The sequence below is a fragment of the Madurella fahalii genome, assembly GCF_045866475.1.
Source record: "Madurella fahalii IFM 68171 DNA, scaffold_4, whole genome shotgun sequence".
Lineage (NCBI taxonomy): Eukaryota > Fungi > Ascomycota > Sordariomycetes > Sordariales > Madurella > Madurella fahalii.
In genome coordinates this window covers 804,957-827,117 of record NW_027263974.1, presented here as the reverse complement: position 1 = coordinate 827,117, position 22,161 = coordinate 804,957, and the positions used below count along the sequence as shown (strand labels likewise).

Genomic DNA, 22,161 nt, shown 5'->3' with positions numbered 1-22,161 from the left:
ACTCTAGTAATACAGATATTCTACCTTCTTTCAAAAGCATTGATTATAGTATTGATCTACTCCCTAATATTGTTCCTCCTATTAGACCTCTTTACTCTCTATTACGATATAAACTTTCGATTTTAGAGGAATATCTGCGTGAAAACCTGGTGAAAAGTTGTATTCGTCTATCCTAGAATTCAGCTGCAAGTCCTATCTTGTTTATCCTAAAGAAAGATAGTACTCTATACTTATATATAGATTACTGCGGACTTAACCGGATAACGGTTAAGAATCGGTACCCTTTACCGTTAATCTTAGAACTCTTGGACCGAGTATCCGGAGCAAAGTATTTTATAAAGTTGGACCTGAAAGAGGTATACTACCGGATTCACATCCGAGAAGGAGACGAATAGAAGACGGCTTTCCGTACCTAATACAGTCTATTTAAGTATCTTATTATACCTTTTAGCCTAACAAATGCTCCTATAACCTTCTAAAGTTATATTTAGACTACTTTAGGCGGGCTACTAGACGATTATTATATATATTATTTAGATAACATTTTAATTTTCTCCCTAGACAGGGAAACCTATATAACTCACCTCCAATAAGTCCTAGAACGCCTAAGACAAACGCAGTTATACTATAAGTCTAGTAAGTATTTATTTTATTAGGATAAGGTGGAATTTCTGGTTTATATTTTAACTCCCGAAGGTATCGGTATAGATTCGGTATGAATTCAGACTATCTAAGATTAGCCTAAACTACAGTCCTATCGAGACATCCAAGTTTTCTTAGGATTTTGTAATTTTTACCGTCGATTTATTCGAGGTTATTCGGAGATTGTATTACCGTTAAGTAATTTGCTAAAGGGGTTATAGAACGGACGAAAACCGGGAACCCTCCGGTTAGAGGCTGAAGAGCGTATAGTATTCGTATAGCTCAAGAGAGCATTTTAAGATGTATCAGTTTTATATTATTTCGACCCCGAACTCCCTATTATCATTGAGATAGACGTCTCTGACTTTGTAATAGGAGCTATCCTGTTGCAGGTCCTAAAAGGGGGCCGAAAACGTCCTATTACGTTCTAGTCGGCGAAGTTTTCTAGACCGGTCTAGGACTATAGAACTCCTAATAAGGAGATAATAGCTATTATAGAAGCCTTCAAGTATTGGCGATACTATGTTGAAGGGAGTTGCTATAAAGTTACTATATTTTCGGATTACAATAACCTACAAAGGTTTATAAAGCAAAACCGATTAAACGGCTGATAGGCTAGATAGTATATATATCTAGTAGGATTTGATTTCACTATTAAGCATTAGCCTAAGAAGTGAAATCCAGCCGATAGGCCCTCGAGAAGACTAGATTACGAGGATAAAGAACGTCCTAACAGATTCAAGTAGATACCTACTTTTGAAAGCAAAATTATTCGGGTAAACCGGATTAGAAAGCTAATTGCAGAAAGAAATAAGATTGCCTATTATATAGAAGAGAGTAAATTAGCTCGTATAAGAAACCCTAGCAAATCAGCTAGTACCTAGGTTGGAAAGACGACTGCAGAAGGGGTCAAGAGAGCCTACTATATACCAGAGAATAGCGAAGATACTAGTATATAGGACCCTAGTAAACTAGCTAGTTGGAAACCCGAAATAATAGGTTATCCCTTAGAAGTTACTATAGTATCGCTAAATATTTACCTACTAGGACCTCAGGATTACTAAGAAGCCGATTGGCTTAGATAGGAACAGATTGTTACTCGTTAATATATAAAAGAGTATGCTCGACTGGAAGCGGTTTATACTGTAGAACCGTCGAAATCTATAAGAGAATTGATCCTAGAGCTGCAAGCTATAGATCCGGTAACTCTGAAAATCAAGGAAAGGCTGGTGAGTCTAACCCGAAACTAGAGAGTTTTGCCTGAATAGGCACTTAGATGTAAGTAAGAATTACTGTATTAAAGACGATTATTCGTTCTAGTAAAGCAAGCTGTTAAGCAGGAGTTACTCTAGCTTTTTTATAACGATCCGTTAGCAGGTTATTTTAATATCGAAAAGACTTTCGAACTATTACAAAGAAAATACTTCTAGTATAGTATAACCAAAGATATCAAAGACTACTACAGAACCTGCTACACCTGCTAAGTCAATAAGACAAGACGGTATAAGCCGTATAGATCGCTCGAATCGTTGCCGATTCCCATATAACCTTGGAGCGAAATCACTATAGACTTTATCGTAGGTTTTCCTATAATAAAGAGTCCCGATAGTTCCGAGAAGGACGTAATTCTAGTGGTTATCGATCGATATACGAAAATAAACCAATTCTTCCTAGTGTCCACTACTATTACCAGCCAAGAATTGGCAGAGCTTGTTCATAAAGAGATTGAACTCAAATATAGCCCTATTGATAGTTGTGTTAGTGATCGAGGTTCTGTTTTTATATTATAGTTTTAGAGCGATTTATATTACCTATAAAAGGTATATAAGCGGCTTTCAACCGCTTTTTACCTATAAACCGATAGGCAAATAGAGCGAGTAAATTAAATACTCATTTAATACCTCCGTTACTTCGTATACCAAAATTAAATTACCTAGGCAAATCTCCTCCTAGAAGTAGAATTTATTGTTAATAGTACTGTCAATTCTATAATCAAGATAAATCCCTTTAAAGTATTAATAGGTTATCAACCTCTGGTTTCCCACTATATCGAAGGCGATATACAAGAGAGGAGGATACCTAGTGCAATTAAAAGAATTGAAAAACTTACTAAGCTAAGAAAATAGTTAGAATAAAATTAGGCTGAAGCTATAGCAGTCCAGAAACGATATTACGACGAGAAGTATACGAAAAAGGAGTTTAAGAATAGAAGTTTAGTATTATTATTAACCTGGAATTTGAAATTCAAATTACCGAGGAAATTGGTATCTAAGTTCATCGGTCTATTTCGTGTTCTAAACCGAGTTAGATCACTAGCTTATTATCTGGTACTCCTAGATAAGTACGATCGTTTATATAATGTATTTCCTATATCAATGTTAGAACCGTAGTATAGCCGAAAAGGAGATGATTCGTCTGTAATACCGATACCAGACTTTAAGGACGACGGAGAGTAGGAAGTTAAAGAGATTCGAGACGAGAGAAAATTCTAGGGTAAAACCTTCTTTTTAGTCAAGTAGGTAGGTTGGCCCTTGGAGTACAATCAGTAGGTATTAGAGGAGGATATAATAAATATACCTAAACTGGTATTATAATTCCGAAAAGCATGCGAAAACTAGCGAAAGCGTAGGCAATAAGATATTAATTAATATCTACCTATATAAAGCTATATTCCGGGGTATACTAGATGCTAACCCCAACCGAAATATTCTAGAAAAACCCCCTGAAAATAATATAAACCTCAGAAAATTGAGGTCGGTACTAGCTTTAAGTCAGGAGCTACCTCTACCTAAACCTACTAGGCCTCCGTATCCTCTACGTTAGTAGCGATCTTCTCTTTAACCTTCTTGAGAAAACGGTATTTAGTATCTGACTAACCTACGAAACCAATATCGCTAAGCGATAGATAAGTGACAGACCGTACCTCCTAGGCATGTACCTCAGACTCGTATTACGAAAAGTTAGCGATAACTCAGTAGAAATATAGTAATTGAGACTGATGTCGGTATTACAGCCGTAGTTCCGGCCAAGGCGGAACGACTACTATAGGCGGAGTTAGCTGTATAGTACGACTATAGAGCAATATACTATATAAACTTGCTATCGAGATATTAGCGATTTGTATACGAAGACAAGCGAGATAAATGTATTTACAGAAGACAGCTTAGTAGTACTAGAAATACCGAATTGGCGGCGATAAGCGGTTTCGGCGGCGTCGAAAGCCCCGACTAGATCTTTAGCGGCGGTAGCGATCTTCTTATAGCTGCAGCGAGACAGCGTAGAAACTTGAAGGTAATTACCCTCCTTGTCGAGCTTGCCCTCGGCGTCCTCTATACGATAATCGACGATAGCGCGAGCTATGTCGATAAGGATTATAAGGTCGACAGAGTCGCCAACTATTCCGGTAGTAGCCTATAATCGTTAGCAAATCCCCTGCCAATCCGCTGAAAATATATGTAACTTACCGGCGTATACAACTCTTTCTTTGCATTGTAATAGGAGTAATACGAGGAGGTCGACTACTCGAAAGAATAGTCAATTGTAAGGACCTTGCCGGAGCGAGGGTTAGTGTTTTTAAACGCCGAACGAATATATTTTATATACAGCATGACCTCGGTAGCGGAGGCGGCGAAAGCGTCTATCGCGACGGAAAAGTAGCTGAAGCGATAACAAGAAGAGAGAGAGAGAGAGAAGAAGAGAGAGAGAGGGAGAGAGAGGCGAGGACAGGCAGCGAGCTATATACAGGAGCAAAGCGAAAAGCGAGCGAAACAACGTATAGAAGAGAGCCTAAAGAAGAAAAGTTTTGGAAAAGGTAGGAGAGGAGAGGGGTATTTATACCCGAGGAGATATAGCTAATATACGTCTGTAAATTTACAACTATATATAAGCCTTACGATTGAGTAGTCGTATAATCTTCATATGTTTTGAAGTTGCGAGGATAACGTGTGAGTTCGGATGGAAATCCGGACGATTTGGCCGTAATTCGGATCTCAGGCCCGAACCGGGAAAGTGGGACCTCGGAGCCGCGAATCCTACTACGGCCCGACAACCGGCCGAACTTTTCCCGAAAACCTCCTGACTATAAGACAACTTACTCCTTACTCCAAACTATCGTTTCTCCTTTCCTACTATACAGTTCGTTGGAGCGGATGGACTATAAGGTCTACCGGTTCGATACTTATCTATTCGCGCGACTACGAATAGCATTCGACGTATACCTGATATCTACCTAATGTCATCCCAAGTCTTACCCCCTAAGTTCAGACGATCCTCAGTAGTAAGGAACCTGAGGACAGGTTCTACAGAGGGGAGGATAATTTATAACGAGAGTCTCCAGACGAAGGTCAGGAGGACCTGCTGAATGATGTTGGATGATATCACGATATAGGATAGATAAGAACCCCGTAAGGGAACTCTCTTACGTGGGGTACTTCTGATCCGTAAGGATCAGTCTCTGTGTAGTTAATGATAATAGGAGGCTGTTCGTGAAGCTATCGCCTACTGATCGAACCCTTTTCGGTACTGAGACATTGTAGTCTATCTCCCTCAACGTGTTCCTAGAACAACCCCTTTATATTAACAACCGGTATATGCCTTTCGTACGGGATTTTATATAGTAGTTAAAGTATTTGATCTAATCTAGGCCTACCGTATTAGTAGTCTAGCTATTGTCGGTAGTTGCGATACGCTAGGTAAGTAGAAGATTGTATTCCTAGTACTAGTTACTAAGGTAGTATTGCGTAACCAAGATGATAAATAGCGGGATAGCCTAGCCAAGGGCGTTAACGCCCTGGATCACTATTGCCTACTCGTGGTTGCTAAGCTGGGCTAGCTTTGCCTTACTACGGCCATTAGAGGTTGTAATAACTATGCCTATAAAGATAATACCTATTATAAACCCAACCCTTATCGAAGTTATAGATATTATTATCTATAATACCGTATTTGGCCTTAGTATTCTGTATAAACGTAAACTACTCGCTAATAACCTTTGGATCCTCGTATTTAGCCTTCTGGTAATCGTATCTACGTATATAACGCGTATAGAGCTCTAGCTGGCGTTTAACAAAGTTGTAAGCCTAGTGTTTGCCGACAGGGGGCGCGTTGCGTTCGTGTAGCAGATAGTTAGCTATATTTTCTATACCACTTAGTCTAGATGGGAATGCATGCTCCGACAACTCAATTATATACTGAACTATCGTCTGCTCTTCGAGATCCGTAAGCTTCTGCGAGTTGGCTGGAATATCGCGTTGTGCAGGCCGGTCTTTACGTCGCTGGCGAAGAGTAGTATAGCTGACGTCGTAGATCTCTGCTGCGGCTCATAGGCTTAGGTTTTTGTCATTCTGAAGAGCGTCAAGGGCTAAGATTACCCTGGCTTCTCTCGAACTAGGAGGCATGTTGGGTTGTTGAGAAAATCTGTGTTGAGTGCAAGGGTGGCGCGTCGCGTCGGAAAGTGGACCGTTCGCTTGTCTGGACCGCTCGCTTATCAAATACGTTACGCAATATGATATATTAGTCCTTTCCATACCGCATGTGAAAATCCGATAATCGACAGAATGGAAGACCATTCTTGTCGCGGGTGTCTCCTACTCACCCGCGCAGCCTCACACAATGGAATGGTCCCTTAACCTTTTCTTTCCAACATGAGTTGGTGTTTGCAGAGATAAGGGGTTTGGCCAGTTTAGTAATTTCAGTAATACTTCCTTCATGCCCCTCGGAAGGCCGGGGCGACCGCTTTCATAACTAGCGATTGGCGTGAAATATGTCTGTACGTGTGTTACGGAAAGAAAAGGAAGAAAAACAGGAAACACCTCTGCAATCTCCAAGCTCTTGATGAAGATGGCTTCAGCCCGAGCCTACACCTTCAGCCCTGTTTTCAGCATCTGTATCTTTAGCACTGGCTTCCGGTTTGCTGGCCTCAGCCCCGTCGCTCTGATCTCTCGCGAGGATTGTATGCCATATAAAACTCTCCATCACCGACCTAGACCACACGAAAGCGAAGAGTAGACCTATAATAGAAAACAAAGCTCCAAGGGTGGTGACCAGCGGCGATCTCAACACCCACGGCGGGATGACAGCTTGCAGGACGAAGGAGATGAAGGACACGATGCCCAGCTGAGCCCAACCTTTGTGTGGAAAGATGAACTCAGTCAAGAAGGGCGTGCGGAATAGATCCACCTCTGCGTTTCTGGAATACGAGGGTTTGTACTCATCGTCGAGGGAATCGTATCAGACAATAAATGCCGAAAATAAGCATTCATAGAACAGGGCCATAAATATTCGAATCTGCTCAAGAGTTATCGGAAGGTGTATGTAGGGTATGTAGGCTTTGTTTTCCGGATTGACGAGTGAGCGGAGGCGAGGCCATATCCAGAAAACCACGCTGTGGATGACCCAAGGAATCCAGAGTCCTACCAAGGTAAGGGAAAGGGAGTCGACAAACGCCGTCATCCGCTCGGCAACCTCGACAAGGGAAATGGAGAATGCAGCAGGCATTGCGTTGGCAGCCCAGAGGACTGCTCGATGGTATACTCGATCGATTGCCGTGGACAGACGAACCCGGGCGGCTGGGACGGGATTGGTAGTTAGAGCGACGTCGACAAAGAAGATGTTTTGGCCCAGAACCTTCTCCTGCGTGATCGCGGCATGGAGCATACCCTTGGGGTGCGCCACCGCTGAGAAGCGCTCCTCCAGCCCGGTATTCTTGATGGCCGTTGGAGCCGGTTTCGGTCTTGTAGTGAAGTATTAGCCGGCCAGAGTCTTTCGATTGCTTCACTGGCGAAGGATCGCGACGTCCTCCAGACACGGAGCGTAAGACGGGCCTCGAATTCCCCCTGCCTCAGGATGATGGCGCCCTCAAACCTCTCCTCGCCTCCTAACTTCCACGAGAGTTGATTTCGAAAGGGGATTACCCTGCCGACGTGAAATCCGGAAGGGAAGATGAAGCATCAATAGTAAGAGATTGAGGAAGCAGCTGCGATAGCATCGGCTTACCTACTACATGCAGGACTCTGGCGTGCAGGTAACTAGTCTCCCGTTGGTGCTAATTACATTCTGTCAGTTCGTTGGAGCTTAGGTCATCTAGGTATGCATGGAAGCTTGCAAATATTGGAGTTGAGCGATAGCTTTTAGGTAATGCCGAGCTTGAAGGGTCTCAGAAGTAAGGTCGGTGCCACTAAGGACCATGAAGAACTGGTTCTGGTTGGAGTGGTGGTGTGAAGGTACCTAGGTATACAGCCCCACATAGAGTTCCACTTATATGAAGATGGGATCCTCGACCTTACAATGGGTATGGTCATATGTGGTAGGCAATGTGCTCAGCCCGGTATATCTGCTCCGTAGGCACCTCACTTCTCCCTGATAGCGAGGATCGTGTCCTGTCCCAGTTCAAACATCTTCTCGGCTGCGATTTGATTAGCGACGAACGACCCGGTGGATATCACCCACCATTGTTGCTGTTAAAGCTGAGAAACTTGAAGCCCTTGGGATAGTGATACACCTTCCGCACTCCGGGGCTCTCGAGTTGCACAAGCCATGTCGGGGAGGTGAACCTGCGTTGGGACCCTGGGGCGTCGAAGAACGATTCGGATACTATTCCTGTCAGTCCTTGCTTCTCACGGGGATTGGCTCACATACAAACTTGGCTGACAATGGTGCATCGATTCCGGCTCAGAATAATAAGCCGAGACCTCTCTTTTGTGTCTCGGGTAATCAGCAGCTCGGCGTCAGCAATGCAGACCTCCTCGCACTGGATCTGGGCCGCTTGCCTGCAAACCTGTTAGCGGGGTCAAAATCGGAGACGGCACATACAGATGCAAGGCAACGGTCTCGTCGGGCCGCGGATACTGAAGACTAAGAACAAAGAGCTCCATCCGCATGTCCTCGAGTTGCTGGTATAATCGCTCGGCACCTTGGACTGTTAGTTTTGACCGCTTCCACAACAGGGAACTTACTCTCTGGGGTCGTCATCTGAGAGGTGACATCGGTCTTCTCGATACGGCTAGTCTCCTCATCGTCGACGAACCCCAGAGACTCAACGGCCTGGACGACTACGTCTATACCCGCCATCGTCTTAATGGTCGAATTACGTCGTACTGCTTCGGTTAGCATTCATTATGCCACGGCAGACGCCGCTTACATCGAATTTCGCTGCTTGTGATGTCCTTTGATTCCGGATCCGTGTTGCCGTATTCAATCAAGATTTTAGCATAGTTGACCCGTAGGTGAGCCCGTGGTTCGTCCTCGTGGCCATGTTTGCGATAGTGGAGCAGGCTGATCCCGTCAATCTCGGTCTTGGAGAGGGTGCGATGGCCGACGGCGAAGGTGACGGTTTCTATGGATTGGTGCACGTCGCCTAGCTCTCTGTTGCTATTAGCAGCTGTCACCCGCAGGGTGGATCGCGCGGTTCTTTTCAGCCTTTCCCCCTCGGGAACAGAGCTGCCTTCGTTTTTGAGGCATTACTCACCCCTTGATATCCAAAATCCGCAGATGTTTTGCATTAGGTGCCGGATGAACAAGCATATTGCTGACGTGCTTCTTCACCATCACCTCGGCCATCAACTCGGCGAGTTTGTTGATAAAAGTCCATTCAAAGTCAGCCATATCTACCCGCGTCAGCTCGGCCATCGTTTGGTTCACAGCACCTACCTTGCACGGGGATATTCTTTAGTTGGATGGACACAAGCCGATGGGTCGAATAGTCGGTTGCCTTAAAGATAGTCCATGTCCGAACTCTCCCGACTTGCCGTAGCGGAAAGCTAATGGGCGATACTAGTTCGTTAGCTTATGTCGTCTCCTACTCGCAGCACTTACACGCTATACTCTCAACTCTAGGATGAGGCGTATCCTTGCACGTGCAGCGGAGGATCTGGAACGTGACCTTCTCCTCCCAGTCATCGACCACAGTCGCCTTTTGGCAAATCAACTCCTCTTTCTCCACGTACACTTCAGACGTGAGGAGGGGCTCTGTTTTCAACTCGGTGGACTCTGTTTTCGAGGGCTTGGTGACGGAGTTCAGGTTCTCTGTCCACCAGTTGTGGATGTCGTCCAGCTTCTTCGAGCTCGCGATGACGCTCTCCTCGATCTTCATGGTTCGAGAGCTGCATCTGTTAGTCCCGCCTTGATTGGTCAGGGCACCTACTTGATCAGAATTCCAAGGATTAGTTCTAGGCTGTTTGTGTGCACCATGAGTTGGCTCCTGAGCGTCGAGAGATCGCCTGCTTCGGTCGTCCAGGCGATCTTCTTATAGTTCCTGACGAGCTCCTGGCTCCAACGCTGAATTCGGGACTTGCCGGGGTCTTGCTCTTCGGTGATGGCGCCGTACTTGGAGACGATCTTTTCGAGTTGTTTGAGGGTTTCGTGGCAGTTGTTGAGCATGCCGGCGACCGTCTGGCCGCCGTTGCGCTGGGTGGTTGCTGTCAAGGTTGCCAGCTGGCCAGAGCTGTCATGTGCGTCTTCGAAAGCGGCGAGGGCTGTGCTCAGCGAATACAATTGGTTCTCGACCTCCCGAAACTCTGCAGGGGCTGACTTGCGGCCTTTGGTGAAGGCCTGCGCAATTGTCTTTGCGAGCTTGACCATGGCGATGACATCGCCGATCGACACCGGCGACGCCATCTTCAGTCGGTCTTGATGGGTGTTGTAGTGGGATCGCTTTCGTTGGAGTTGTCGAAGACGCCTGATTTCGGTGGAAGGTGCGATGGATGCCTGGCGGACGGCGCAAGGCTCTGGGATGACCGATTCAGCTGCACTACCCCCCGCCTTGGCAGTGCTCCTCCTCGACATTCGAAATTTCCGGTACAACAGAATAATGCCCAACTATTTCGGACGAATCTTTGCGCCTGGGATTTTCTGGGATACGTGCGAGCCTCCGCCTCCGGAACTCGAGCACTTGGAGGAGTTCCGCGGGCGCTCTCAGCATGGCTTGCACGATGCTGCGGAGGGTGTCGTGACAAGTCGGGCAGCCATCAATCAGCTCTCGACGCAACCGCCTCCAACTCATGACTTCTGGACTGACATACCACACATTGCTGCTAATGTCGCCGCCACCGCCAACGCCCCTCCGAAGAAGAGAGAGGTGCCGCCGTTCACGGTCCAGGAACAAGGCCGCAATGTGCTTCCTCCCCTGTCCATCTCGCTCGACGCCTCCATCGTCCAGGACTCGGCCAGGGTTACCGTGACCCAAACGTGCTGGAACGACTCGAGCACTACTATCAAGGAGGCGTCATACAGCTTCCCTTTGCCCACCGGCTGCAGCGTCACCGACTTCACCTGCCGCATCGGCGCCAACAAGATCATCAGGGGCAATGTGAAGCCAAAGGAGGAAGCTCGCGAGGGTTTCAACCACCATATCCGCCACCACAACTCCGGCGCTGCGCTGCTCGAACAGGATACGCCTGAGATCTTCACCACGACCTTGGGAAACATCCCTGAGAAGTCAAAGCTCAAGATCAGCATCAGCTACATCACGCTTCTGAAGCACCACTTTGCCGACAGCAAGGGCACCACCACCCTAACCATCCCCACTTACATCGCCTCCCACTACGGGTCGCCCCCGGACTGATATAAGGCCGCTGAGGGTTCTGTGCCGCAGGGATTGAAGCTCAAAATCGAATTGGTCGAGTCTAGGATTCAATCCATTGTCAGCAATTCGCATAATATTTCCGTGAAGCGTCGTCAGGGCAGAAGCAAGGCGGAGAGCTTTGCTGACCTCGCAGGGGATAACTTTGATGATGTAGAGACAGCCGTAGTCGAACTCGACTCCGGGTCGATGTTCCTGGATAAGGACTTCGTTCTCGACATTGTGACAGAACGCGACGGCGACCACGACGCCATCCAAGCCTGGCTCGAGGAACACCCTAAGATTCCCAACCAGAAAGCTCTGATGCTCACTTTTCCTCCCAAGTCGCTGGGACAGAAAGCAGATGCACGGCCACAGCAGGGCGAGGTTCTCTTCCTTGCCGATCGGTCAGGGTCTATGACCGACAAGATCACTTCGCTCCGGTCTTCCATGCACTTCTTCCTCAAAGGCATCCCTGTGGGCTACAAGTTCAACGTGTAGAGCTTTGGCTCCACGTTCGCTTCGTAGATGCCGTATTCCGTCGACTACACCGAGCTCAACCTCCAGAGTGCCCTGATGTACGTTGGCAACACCTTCCAGGCGGATATGGGCAGCACTGAGTTGCTCCCCGCGATTAAAGCCATTGTCGACGCGCGGGATAAATCGCTCCCGACAGACGTCATCATTCTCACCGACGGACAAACTTGGAGAATGGACGAAACGCCCGAGTTTATGAACCAGACCCGTATGAAGACCGAGGGTCGCGTCCGCTTCTTCTCCCTCGGAATCGGTGACGGTGTGTCGCACGCTCTCGTCGATGGCATCGCCAAGGCGGGAGGCGGATATGCCGAGGTCGTCCCCTCATCGGTCCGGGACGGCTGGGAGGACCGGGTTGTCAGCATGATGAAGGCTGCTTTGACGACTGACCATCTTGGGCCGTTGCACCTTGAGTTTCCGTCGCAAGACAGTACAGGTGAGTTCGCTGGGTCACTACCGATAAACCCGGATCTGACGCTTACAGCACTGAACCTATCCGAGGCCCAACGGTCGCCAGCGGATATTTCCGCACTCAACCCCTTCAGTCACAGCCGAGTATACTTCATGTTCGAGTCTCCTGCTGCTTTTCACATCATCACAGTGAAAGCCCAGAGCGGTTCTAGTTCAAATGTCGCCGTGGTCCCTGTGAATACGCTGTAGAAGAAAGACTCGACAATCCACAAGCTCGCCGCATGGGCTCTGCTGGAGGATCTCGAGCGCGGCCAGAGCCATCTCCATCTGGGACCAAACAAGCCGTTCCGGGGAACCTGGGCTGAAGCCTCGCAAGTTCGACAGGAGGCCGAGGCCATCGCCTGCAAGTGGTCCCTTGTGTCCAAGTGGACCAGCTTCTTCCTCGTCGAGGAGCCATATGTGTCAAGCGGGGACGATCCTTTCATAGACGCGATGGACGGGATTATCCAGGTCAACGATGCCGCCGGAGACGGTCTTCTTCGACCGCGAGGACAAACCAAGCTCGTTGCTTTCATCGAAAACCAGCGTGACGAAGGTTACGCGTCTGGGGCGGCCGGAGGAACGCAATTGAGAAGTAGCTCCCTCTCTCCTTGGACTGACGGTCTACTAAAAGGCCCCGTGGGCCTCGCAAAAGCCGGCTCATCCCGCCATCATAACTACTCACCCGGCGAAGTTATACACGGGAATATTGTACACGGCAGTGTTTTACCAGCCAGTATTGTACCCGCAAATCAGCCTCTCCGCTGGCGGACCCGGCGGCAAGCCCGGCCGCAAGCCCTGTTCCAAGCCATGTCGCAAGGCCAGTCGGTCCATAGAGGCCACGGAGGCCAATCAGGCCAGTTTACGGGCTTCTCTCACCTTACACACCCAACTATTTACCAAAGCGTGCCCCCACCACCACGATGCAGACCCCCTGTCCTCAGTCCTGGCGACGTCTATGATGCGCGTGATTACGTTGTCGTGGATAAGAAGAACGTGGAAGTCAACACCCTATCTGACCACCCGCAGCTAGCCATGTCAACCATGTCAACCACGTATTCGCAAGTCCATTCTCGCAACGCGGTCCGCCGACCAACCGAACCGTCTGGTGTACAGAGTGCACCAACATCCTCGCAACCGCCGTTTTCGTCCACGGATTTGAGCAGTTTCCATTTCAATTCGGATGCACCGTTGATAACACCCCTCAGAAAAACCAAGGGCTTTGAGAGTTCGAGCCAGGTCACTACACACAATTCGAATCTCACGTCTGCCAATGGCTCCCCGCGCGATGATGATGCAAACCGCATTGGCCTCGGCCTCTCGCCCGGTAACGCAAAGGGACTCTCCGTCCTCGATGCCCCGCTCCCAGCATCTTTTGATAGCAACGGGATATCCCACGCCGCGCGTTACGGGCCTTGGCCCGCTTCTGTACCCTCCAAGTTTGGTCTCGACGCACCTTCGGCTTCCCTGGGCGCTGCTAAAGATGGGCGAACATCGGAAACCCTAAAGCTTCTGCACGACTCGGCCTTCTGCAGCGACCATCTTTCGCCTTCGGCGAGCACCACGGAGATGAACGGGATTGGAGGCAACCCTCCGGCGCGCTCTGGGACATCGGAGTATTTTGGGGAGAAGGCCAAAGCTCTTGACCAAGACGATGATAAGTCCAGCAGAGGAGTCAAACGGGCATACGATGACTGTTCTGAGGCCACCACGTTGTTTGATAGACACTTTGTAGATTTGCCGCTGGCAAGAATAGCGTCGCCAGATGAGGGGTATATGTCTCCTGCTCGACAAAGAACCACACCTACTGACTTAACTAGCATGTTCCTGGGTACTACTCCAGCCAGTAAAACTTGGGAAACCCTCTGGCTAGAAAGTTCGCTTGCTGTGGTGGGGAGTCCGGTCGAATGGGGCATTCCGGGAGCCAAGTACAGGAACATAACCACCCGGCATCAAGTCCTCTGTCGGTACTCTGTCCTACACCACTTTACTCAGCCTACTACGTCCAACCTTGGCCAGGCGATCCTAGCGATGACTTCTCGGAAGGTTATGCGCCACCAAGTCCAATTTTGACCATGGCATATCCTAATTTCGTTCCTACCTGCCCGTTCCCCGCCCCAGATCACTCGGATCAAGAAGGTTCTCCGGCACAAGAGGAAGCCGTGGGCCCACATTCCATGGCAGCAATCGACGGTGGCGGCAGCGTAGCTGTGTTTCCACCACCTACAGGTAACGACAACGCGGATGCTGCACTTGAAAGGCTCACCCAGTACTTGGTCGCCGGGGATGACCCTACGAATAATCGGCTGGTCTCTACGTATAGACCCAATTCGATCCCAGAATCCAAAGCAAAGGACTCTTCAGCGGCGAGTGCCAACCAGGAGGCTATCGCGAAAGCGGACTCTCAGCCCACACCGGCCATTAAGCCGGTATCAGAGCGTGAGGGCCGGGACGTCATCCGCCGCTTGCTTCGGTACCAGCACTTTGACGGTGGATTCGACTGGGACGCGGCACCCAATTACCTCGGCATCGAAATCATCAATACCCTGCTCTACAAAGGCGGGCGCCGTTACGCACCTAATCGGCATCGGAAAGATTGGGTTACATTGGCCACACTTGTTCTGCTTGAGCGTGACTTTGGCGCTTGTAAGAGTCTGTGGGAGATGATGCGTCTGAAAGCGGTCCAGTTTTTACAGCAGCGTGGAAATATATCGTTTCACGATCCTATCTCGGAAAACTCTTCGTGGAAATGGATGAGAAGGTACTGGAAGGAGTACAGATTCCGATTCAACTAGAGGGCGACAAAGGTGTAGGCGAGGAAGGGGTGGCCGAGTCTGGTCCGATTCGGGAGCTGGTCGAGCGTGCTCCTGTGGATGACTCGTGACTTGTCCCTTGTTGATTTGGTTCATATGGTATGCAGTCGGTCGTTTCACGAGCTTGGATTTTGAGTAGGATATCTGACAGCTGGCCTTTTTAACCAATCAGTCTGCTCCCTATGGGCGAGCGTCTACCAACTTTCAATATGAGTTACGAGGTTGCCATTGTAATGAGATTGCGCTTTATGAGTTTCAATCCAATCCCATCCGGTCTGTTTTCGACTAGAATATGAGCTGTTCCCAGACTTTCAATCTACCAGGTCACTAATCAATCCACCCTGGCTAGACCAAGTACGGGTGTATGATTCAACCACTGCATTATCCTCGCCTAGAAATACCACCAGTTAACCCTCCCGGCTTCACTCCGCAAGACCTAACTTCAACCCTCAAGTTAGGCTTAGTCTTGGCATGTGGGCGACTTCCTTGTGTGTTATGATACACCTTTAACTCGAGCATAGGGGGCAATATAGAGAGGCAGCTATGTAGGCTCTCTAAGGAGCCACTGATTCTCAAAGGAGTTGGGCGTCTGAATGCTAGATCGGCACCCAAAGTTCAGCTGTTGGCGCATATAGACTTGCCTGTATCTTGTTCTCGTCTATTCATTCAGCCCTTCCACTCTTGATTCGGGTGCCGGTTCTTCAACACCAATATTATTCTGGCTTTTTTTACCAACGCTCTCTTCAACATGTCTCGACAATGGAGACTTTCGAAACGAATGGCCTATATTACAATTATTTGCGTCGGATTCATTGGGGGCTGTTGACTATTAGGGGGTTCTCTAGGTTGTTTGTGTTTGTTCTAGTAGCAAAGGTCGCAAGAACACTGATAAAAACTTGGTCTAGATACCTACCAGAAGCGTGTAAGTCACACTCCTCCCCGCGGTTTCCGCCCCCGAGTAGCTCATATCGAGTTGATTAAGCGTCAGCCAAGGATAACCGAAATCCCTGCGGAAACGGATCCAACTCGTCTGACCGCACATCACTTACTGAAACAAATCATCAACCGCACACAAAATCCTCCCCTTTGCAAAATACCTCTCACACAAATGAATCCCCGGCGTTGGTGGCGCACCGATTCAATTTTCATCATTCTCCGATTCCCCCAATACCTCTCATACTGAAACTTGAATCTCCCCCACTGATTTTTGCAGAGGCCGGTGTCCTGGTCCTTCTAATGTCCAGTGCTGCTACTGAGTGGATGTGATTACTGCGGTTACAGCTTGCGGCCAAGATTTTCTCCGGTAGAGCGAGGGGAGATGAGGAGCAAAGGGGCGTGGGAAATGAAGAGTGCCTGGGCCGTAATCTAGATAATGACAATCTGCTCTTTCTGAGAGTTCTTGAACAGACGAGCCTTTCCGGCCTCCTGGCCACCAAAGAGATTGTACTTAATCTATCACACCAACACGTCGAAAGGACTCCCCCGTCCCAGAAGGCGAGACTACCATCACACAACCATCAGACATCAACACACCCCTCGCATTGCTCTCAATAACCCTGTGGTCACTTGATGGCCTGTCGGGATCGTAGTAAGGAAACGCTGGATATTCACGGGTCTCATCCGGCACTGAATCGGGGTGATAAATTCCAATGTCGGTGTTGTACCCGAGATCGGGGTCATGACCCCTTACCAGGACGCGTGGACGCCCGTCCTGGTTGCACGCAATAATGCCCAGCGGGATGGTTCTCCCTCGGAGGGTGAGACAGCCTGCAGACACGGTTCCCGTCGGATCCAGCCCAGATGTCTCGCAAACCGCATCAGCCACCTCGAACTCAGGTTCTACGTTGTGCGGTTAATTGACTCGTCCTCGAACCGAGGCCCAGGACCACGAAGGCGCAACGTAAGTGGGTATTCGCTTTTGATGACCGTCGTCGATCCGCCAGCAGAGTCCGATGGTCAAGTCGTTTGACCACAACCCAGCTAAGTATGATCCGAGATTGATCTTGTCAAAGTGTTAAATGTTCGCTTTCTTCTGGGACTGACTGCGCAAAGCCGCTGTCTTTGGTGAGGAACTGCTTGGCAAGCCCGGAGATGGCAGGCAAACGGTCAGTCCAGTTGATGAGTGTCCTTTCAGAGTACCGATAGACGAAAAGTCTCCAGATGCCCGCTTTATTGGCGGGGGTACATCCCTCAACACGATATGTTGTTTTACCCTAAAGTTGCCCTCACCAACCCCCAGTCACCCGCACCACTCCTAGCCACCTTGCTCAGGCGCTACTCAGGCACTACTCAGGAGATGATCAGAGAAATTGCCAAATATGGTTTAGATGTGTATGCAGCACTCTACAGTTTAAATGGCAACTTTTCGCAAGGTCCCAGTTTTAGGACACAGGTAGCCAGAAACTGGGACCACCCCCCCACCTCCCACCTCCTTCTCGCTCCTCTTCCCTTCCCTCCCGATGTTATATAAAATCTAATGTACGTCCCCCATTAAGTCTCCATTCCTGTTTTCCTTATTTACGAAAATAGGTAAATTTTACTATCCTTAGGGCGTGATCTTCTCCAATCTGACTAAAGTTATCTGACGAGCAGAGGGGTGACTTCTACCTAAAAGCGCCGTGCAGGACGTTGCTGGCCCCGCTGGTCGCGCGCGCCACAACCAGGTATCTGGGTACGTACCTACCTGTCCTGTCGAATTGTGACTGCACAGCCGTCTGGCACTGTCAGGGTGGTGTGAGGGGGTTCAAAGCCTGCCCCACTTTCCAACCCAGGGCAACCAAACAGAAAAAATGCTAGCGGCAAGCCCAACGGAACAACCGCATTCCTCCCAACGCAACTTCCCCGAGTTAGGGCATTCAGCGTCATGAAAGCAGTGAAACAATCAAAATGACGGCTCCAGATGCGACAATTGCTGAAACCATCAGAAAGCAGGGCAACGAGCTGTACAAGCTCGGAAAGCTCACAGAAGGTGAGTAAGGTGATTCACCTCCAACTGTCCGAGTTTTCATCGCTGATTGACTGAAAACTTGTACTGGTAGCTGGGCGCGAATATGAGAAGGCGGCGGCCCTCGCACCTAACGACCCAACGCCGCTGTCCAACCTTTCTAGCGTCAAGTTCGAGCTGGGAGAGTACTCTTCCGCCGTCGAATACATCCTCAAGTCTCTTCAGCTCACGCAGGATAACTCGGACGCGGTAGCTAGGAAGAAAAGGACCCTCCATGAACGCTTGGCAAAGTGCTACATACACGGGAGACGATTTGAGCAGGCCCGGAAGATTTCCGAGGAGATCGGGGATGGTGCTTCCGCCGACGGTATCCTCGGTGGGCTGGAAGCCCTCAGTGCCTGGACAGCCGCAGCAAGTGAGGAGGATGCACCAGCGCACCGGATGTTGATGCTTGATCGCCTCCCTCGACTGATGACCAATCTGGAGAATATGACCGAGTACTATGCGATCGGGCACGACATGGCAGAAACTCTCTTCGACGATCCCCTGCAAAAGTCCTGTTCGTCTCAGGACTCGGTGGCGCTGATGTTTTGCGGTAGCGGCGACGCACGTCATGTCTTAAACACCCTTGTCATGATGGGCATCCGGGAGATGTCGCGGAAGAAGCGACTCTGCAAGGACCTCCACATCACACTCGTGGACATCAATGCGGCCGCCATCGCCCGGACCCTCATCCTTCTAGACATGATAGTTGTTTACTCGGTCCTAAGGGTCAACAACACCCCGGGAATTGAGGACGCACCCACTGTCATGGCATATCTGTATGCTGCACAGGTTGTGCCAGAAATCGTCAACCAGAAGCTTCAAACGCACATTGAAGCCCTCCTTCATAGCCTTGAAAACGAGGATGAGCCTCTACATGACTGGCTTTATCTCCCACCAGCAACCCGCAAGGCGGTTGCGCAGGTTCTCCGCCGATGGCAGAATCCTCCCCAAGAATGTTGTTACAGCCCGCGTCTTATTAGAAGCACCGTTGTAGCGAAGATTAAGAGTGAGAGGATCAAGACCTCGCTCATGTACGGCCACGACCGCCGTATGAAGGCACAGCCAGGCTTTGAACTCGACCGTAAGAGTTTCGATGACCTAGGCGTGGTCCTTCCGTCCAAAGGCTTCGCCGAGAGACGAGATGAGCCGCTTGTCGCCATGATGGAGGAGTACAGAAAAGGATCCAAAGCTGCCAAACAAAAGCTTGCAGCTCATATCGACGAAAACTGGGTCACCAATCTGACCCTCATCGACTTCGACTATTCGGAAGCCCGCAACAACGCCAACGATCCGCTATACCCCATGGTTGACGACGAGGCCAAGGTGCCGTCGATCGAGAGTGATCCCACCGAGCTTGCCACGATGCTTCCAGAGATCTCCAGGGGCCAGGGGGTGCTTGAGAATCTCGGAGACTTCTTCGCCACCACAGCGCTGATCCTCGTCCGATTTGGGGGAGAGAACCGGCTTATGATCGAAGCCATGGTGGGAGAGATGACTGACATTATGGAGCGCCTTCGCTGGGACTGTCTCGAGAGCCGGTCCCTTTCGCCGGATGCCAAAATCGATCCAGCCAAATTCCCCCGCAAGTATGACCGAATCCACATGAGCAATATTCCGTACGTTCTCACCGTCTGGCGCAAAGTTTGACTTACAGAGTTTTCTAACGCCAGAAGTGATTACATCGGCGGACTTTTCCCCGTCGCTCTTTACGCGCGGCCGCTGCTCCGTGAAAACGGCGAGTCCAATCTGAGGTTCACCGTCCTCCTGAACCCACCCGAGTTCAGATCTCACCAGGACTTCCAGTCCGAGTACTTGGTGTTGCATGACGACAACCGCATCAAGGACCACTTCGCAATGGCTCGGATACCCGGGTACACAAAGGATGAAGTTGACGGCCCTAAAGACAAGTCGGCCATGCTGCAAGCCATGCGCATGAACTCCGGCTATTCCCACTTGGACTCCATCGACTTCATCACTGAAGGCTACATCGTCTGGGGGCGATGTTCCACCAAAAGACTTTCAAGAGGAAAAGATCTCCTATCGCGCCCGGCACTGGAGAAGTGGCTCCAAGGTTTCTTCCTCAAGATCTGCGTGCCCTTCACACGCCCGACAGTCACCATGAGCCCCGTGTACTCGCCGCTCAACCTGACCGCCTTCCTCCGCCTCATCGCCCACCTCGCCGACATTGGCTACCCAGCCCACTGGCTCTCTGGAATCCTCGCGGACCTGTGCAGCGGCGCCATCAAGACAACCGCGCGCGCCCCACGGGCGGTCATCACCACGCCTGAGCACGTCAATGCCGTCTCCCCACAGCTTGCCATGTCAACCGCCCCCTGGGCAGCAGAACTCTCCACCCTCCTCAGCATCTGGAGTCCGCTGCTGCCATTCGGCCTCACAACCCCGCGCGGGCATCTCCTCGCCCCCACCGACATCGCCGAGTATTCCGTGTCGTTTCCGTACTTCAAGGACAACTCGCAGCTGCGGCTGCCACACTTCATACTTGTATTCTGGAAGTCGCCGGAGGAGGGAGGAGCCGCCGCGCCGCCCCCGGGCAACCTGCTACACTCGATTCTACGAGAGGACGAGATGAGCGACGAACTAGCAGAGCCGAAGCTCACAGGTCTCAGTGAGAACGAGATGAAGAGGGATATGATTCGTGTTTTTACCACATTGAGCTACGACTGCAAGACGAAGACGGTGGCGTTTTGGTCGAGAGTCGACGCGATGCAGAAACTTCAGGAGAAGGAGCAATGGGAGGCCTTTATCTGGAGGGTAGACCGGTGGACGCGAGTCACGGAGGGTGTGAAAGTCAGCGAGGGGAGTGTGACGATGAGGAGACGTTGGGGTGGGTAAGCAGTTGTTGGTTGATAACTTTTTTTTTTGGGAATGAATTGAGTGGGTGGATATGAAGGTCTATGGATCTATGTTTTGGCTGGTTAGTCGGTTTGAATCTTGGACGTATATGCTAGCAGACTATATATACCTTCTCTAGTCAGAGAATGTGCACTATTGGGGTTGGGGCACAATATTATTACCGTCCACACCAGGACAGCCTCCTGGCGTTATTGGAAGTAAAGCTCAGCACTGCGTAGAGTTCCCTCGTGCACGGGAGAGCAAAAATAACATTTCTGATTAGAAGAGGAGGGGGAAACGGGAGGACTGCAACTACCGTCGACATTTATCGACTTCATGACGAATCCGTCGCCCCAAACGAATGAAAGAGCTTCAAAAATAGGATGCGCATCCAGGGATGCAGTCTGCAACGAGCAGCGGGTGGGGTTTCCCTTAGCGCCGGATAGAGCTTGAGGGGGCAAATTTCCACATTGGAAGGGTTCAGAGGTATATATGAAATGGGCATGGCTGGATATGGTAAGCGATCAAGGGGAATATGGCGTGCGGATTAGTATGGTAGTGGGGCCGTAGTGTGTAAATTAAATACCAGGCAGAGTTAGTGAAGGAACGCGAAAGAAGCGATAAGTAGGGCAGTAACCATTGGGATACTTACCGTTGCGTGGGTTCGGTCTATGGCCAGAAAGGAGTAAAAATGCTTTGTTGATGGGTGCTGGAAGGATAATGCCCTAGCAAACTACAAATAGTGAGGCCTGGACACACACCCAGATATATAAGGACTTACCCAGAGAAAAATGGTAGCCCTGATAGCCTATAGGACGAGATACGGCCACTTCGTTTTGTACTACTATAAGTTCAAACTTACCCCTAAGTCCAAACCGTGGTACAGGTCGGAGCTATACACAAGCCAAGCATAATACGATATATCCAACTATATAAAGAGTCACAAAGGATTAAAAAAGACAATAAGATTAACACAGAGAAAGAATTATACAAATTTATTACAGGAAAAAGGCCAGAACGTGGGCCAAATTATTAGTGTAATAAACAAGTAGATGAGTAAAATAGGGAAGTTGTAAGGGGATAACAGGCAGGCAGTGGAGGACATAGACACCTTAAACAGTAGTGGAGCTAGGTTATGTAAAGTAGCGCAGTCAAGGGGTACGGCATTTTCCCTGTCTACTAGTGGGGCGTATAGGCTCTATAAACTAAATTAAATTGAATTGAATTGTATAAAGTGCAGATTTTTTGTATTTATGTGTTCAGAGCCAAATTGGTAGCTTAAATCCTGGCAAGCTGGAAAGTTAAGTCCCAGAATTGGGACG

The 22,161-nt window shown here is 49.4% G+C and overlaps 4 protein-coding genes across 4 annotated transcripts; 3 read left to right on the top strand and 1 right to left on the bottom strand.

The window, feature by feature from the left end:
• Positions 1–7,988: 7,988 nt before the first annotated feature.
• Positions 7,989–10,254, bottom strand: MFIFM68171_07250 (Fungal N-terminal domain-containing protein; the record flags this gene model as incomplete). The annotated part of the gene is made up of 10 exons (XM_071062670.1): positions 7,989–8,044; positions 8,089–8,232; positions 8,278–8,408; positions 8,452–8,551; positions 8,595–8,735; positions 8,780–9,003; positions 9,107–9,245; positions 9,289–9,411; positions 9,454–9,740; positions 9,782–10,254. 10 exons carry the CDS (start codon positions 10,252–10,254, stop codon positions 7,989–7,991), a joined length of 1,818 nt encoding a protein of 605 aa, XP_070918771.1.
• Positions 10,255–10,447: 193 nt separating this feature from the next.
• On the top strand, positions 10,448–11,200 carry MFIFM68171_07249 (uncharacterized protein; the record flags this gene model as incomplete). Its single annotated transcript, XM_071062669.1, has 1 exon — positions 10,448–11,200. The coding sequence occupies one exon, from the start codon at positions 10,448–10,450 to the stop codon at positions 11,198–11,200; it is 753 nt and encodes a 250-aa protein (XP_070918770.1).
• A 207-nt stretch (positions 11,201–11,407) lies between these two features.
• MFIFM68171_07248 (uncharacterized protein) lies at positions 11,408–15,068 on the top strand (the record flags this gene model as incomplete). The annotated part of the gene is made up of 4 exons (XM_071062668.1): positions 11,408–11,674; positions 12,395–14,030; positions 14,180–14,830; positions 14,884–15,068. 4 exons carry the CDS (start codon positions 11,408–11,410, stop codon positions 15,066–15,068), a joined length of 2,739 nt encoding a protein of 912 aa, XP_070918769.1.
• A 2,815-nt stretch (positions 15,069–17,883) lies between these two features.
• On the top strand, positions 17,884–20,839 carry MFIFM68171_07247 (Tetratricopeptide; the record flags this gene model as incomplete). Its single annotated transcript, XM_071062667.1, has 3 exons — positions 17,884–17,965; positions 18,036–19,602; positions 19,657–20,839. 3 exons carry the CDS (start codon positions 17,884–17,886, stop codon positions 20,837–20,839), a joined length of 2,832 nt encoding a protein of 943 aa, XP_070918768.1.
• Positions 20,840–22,161: the final 1,322 nt, after the last annotated feature.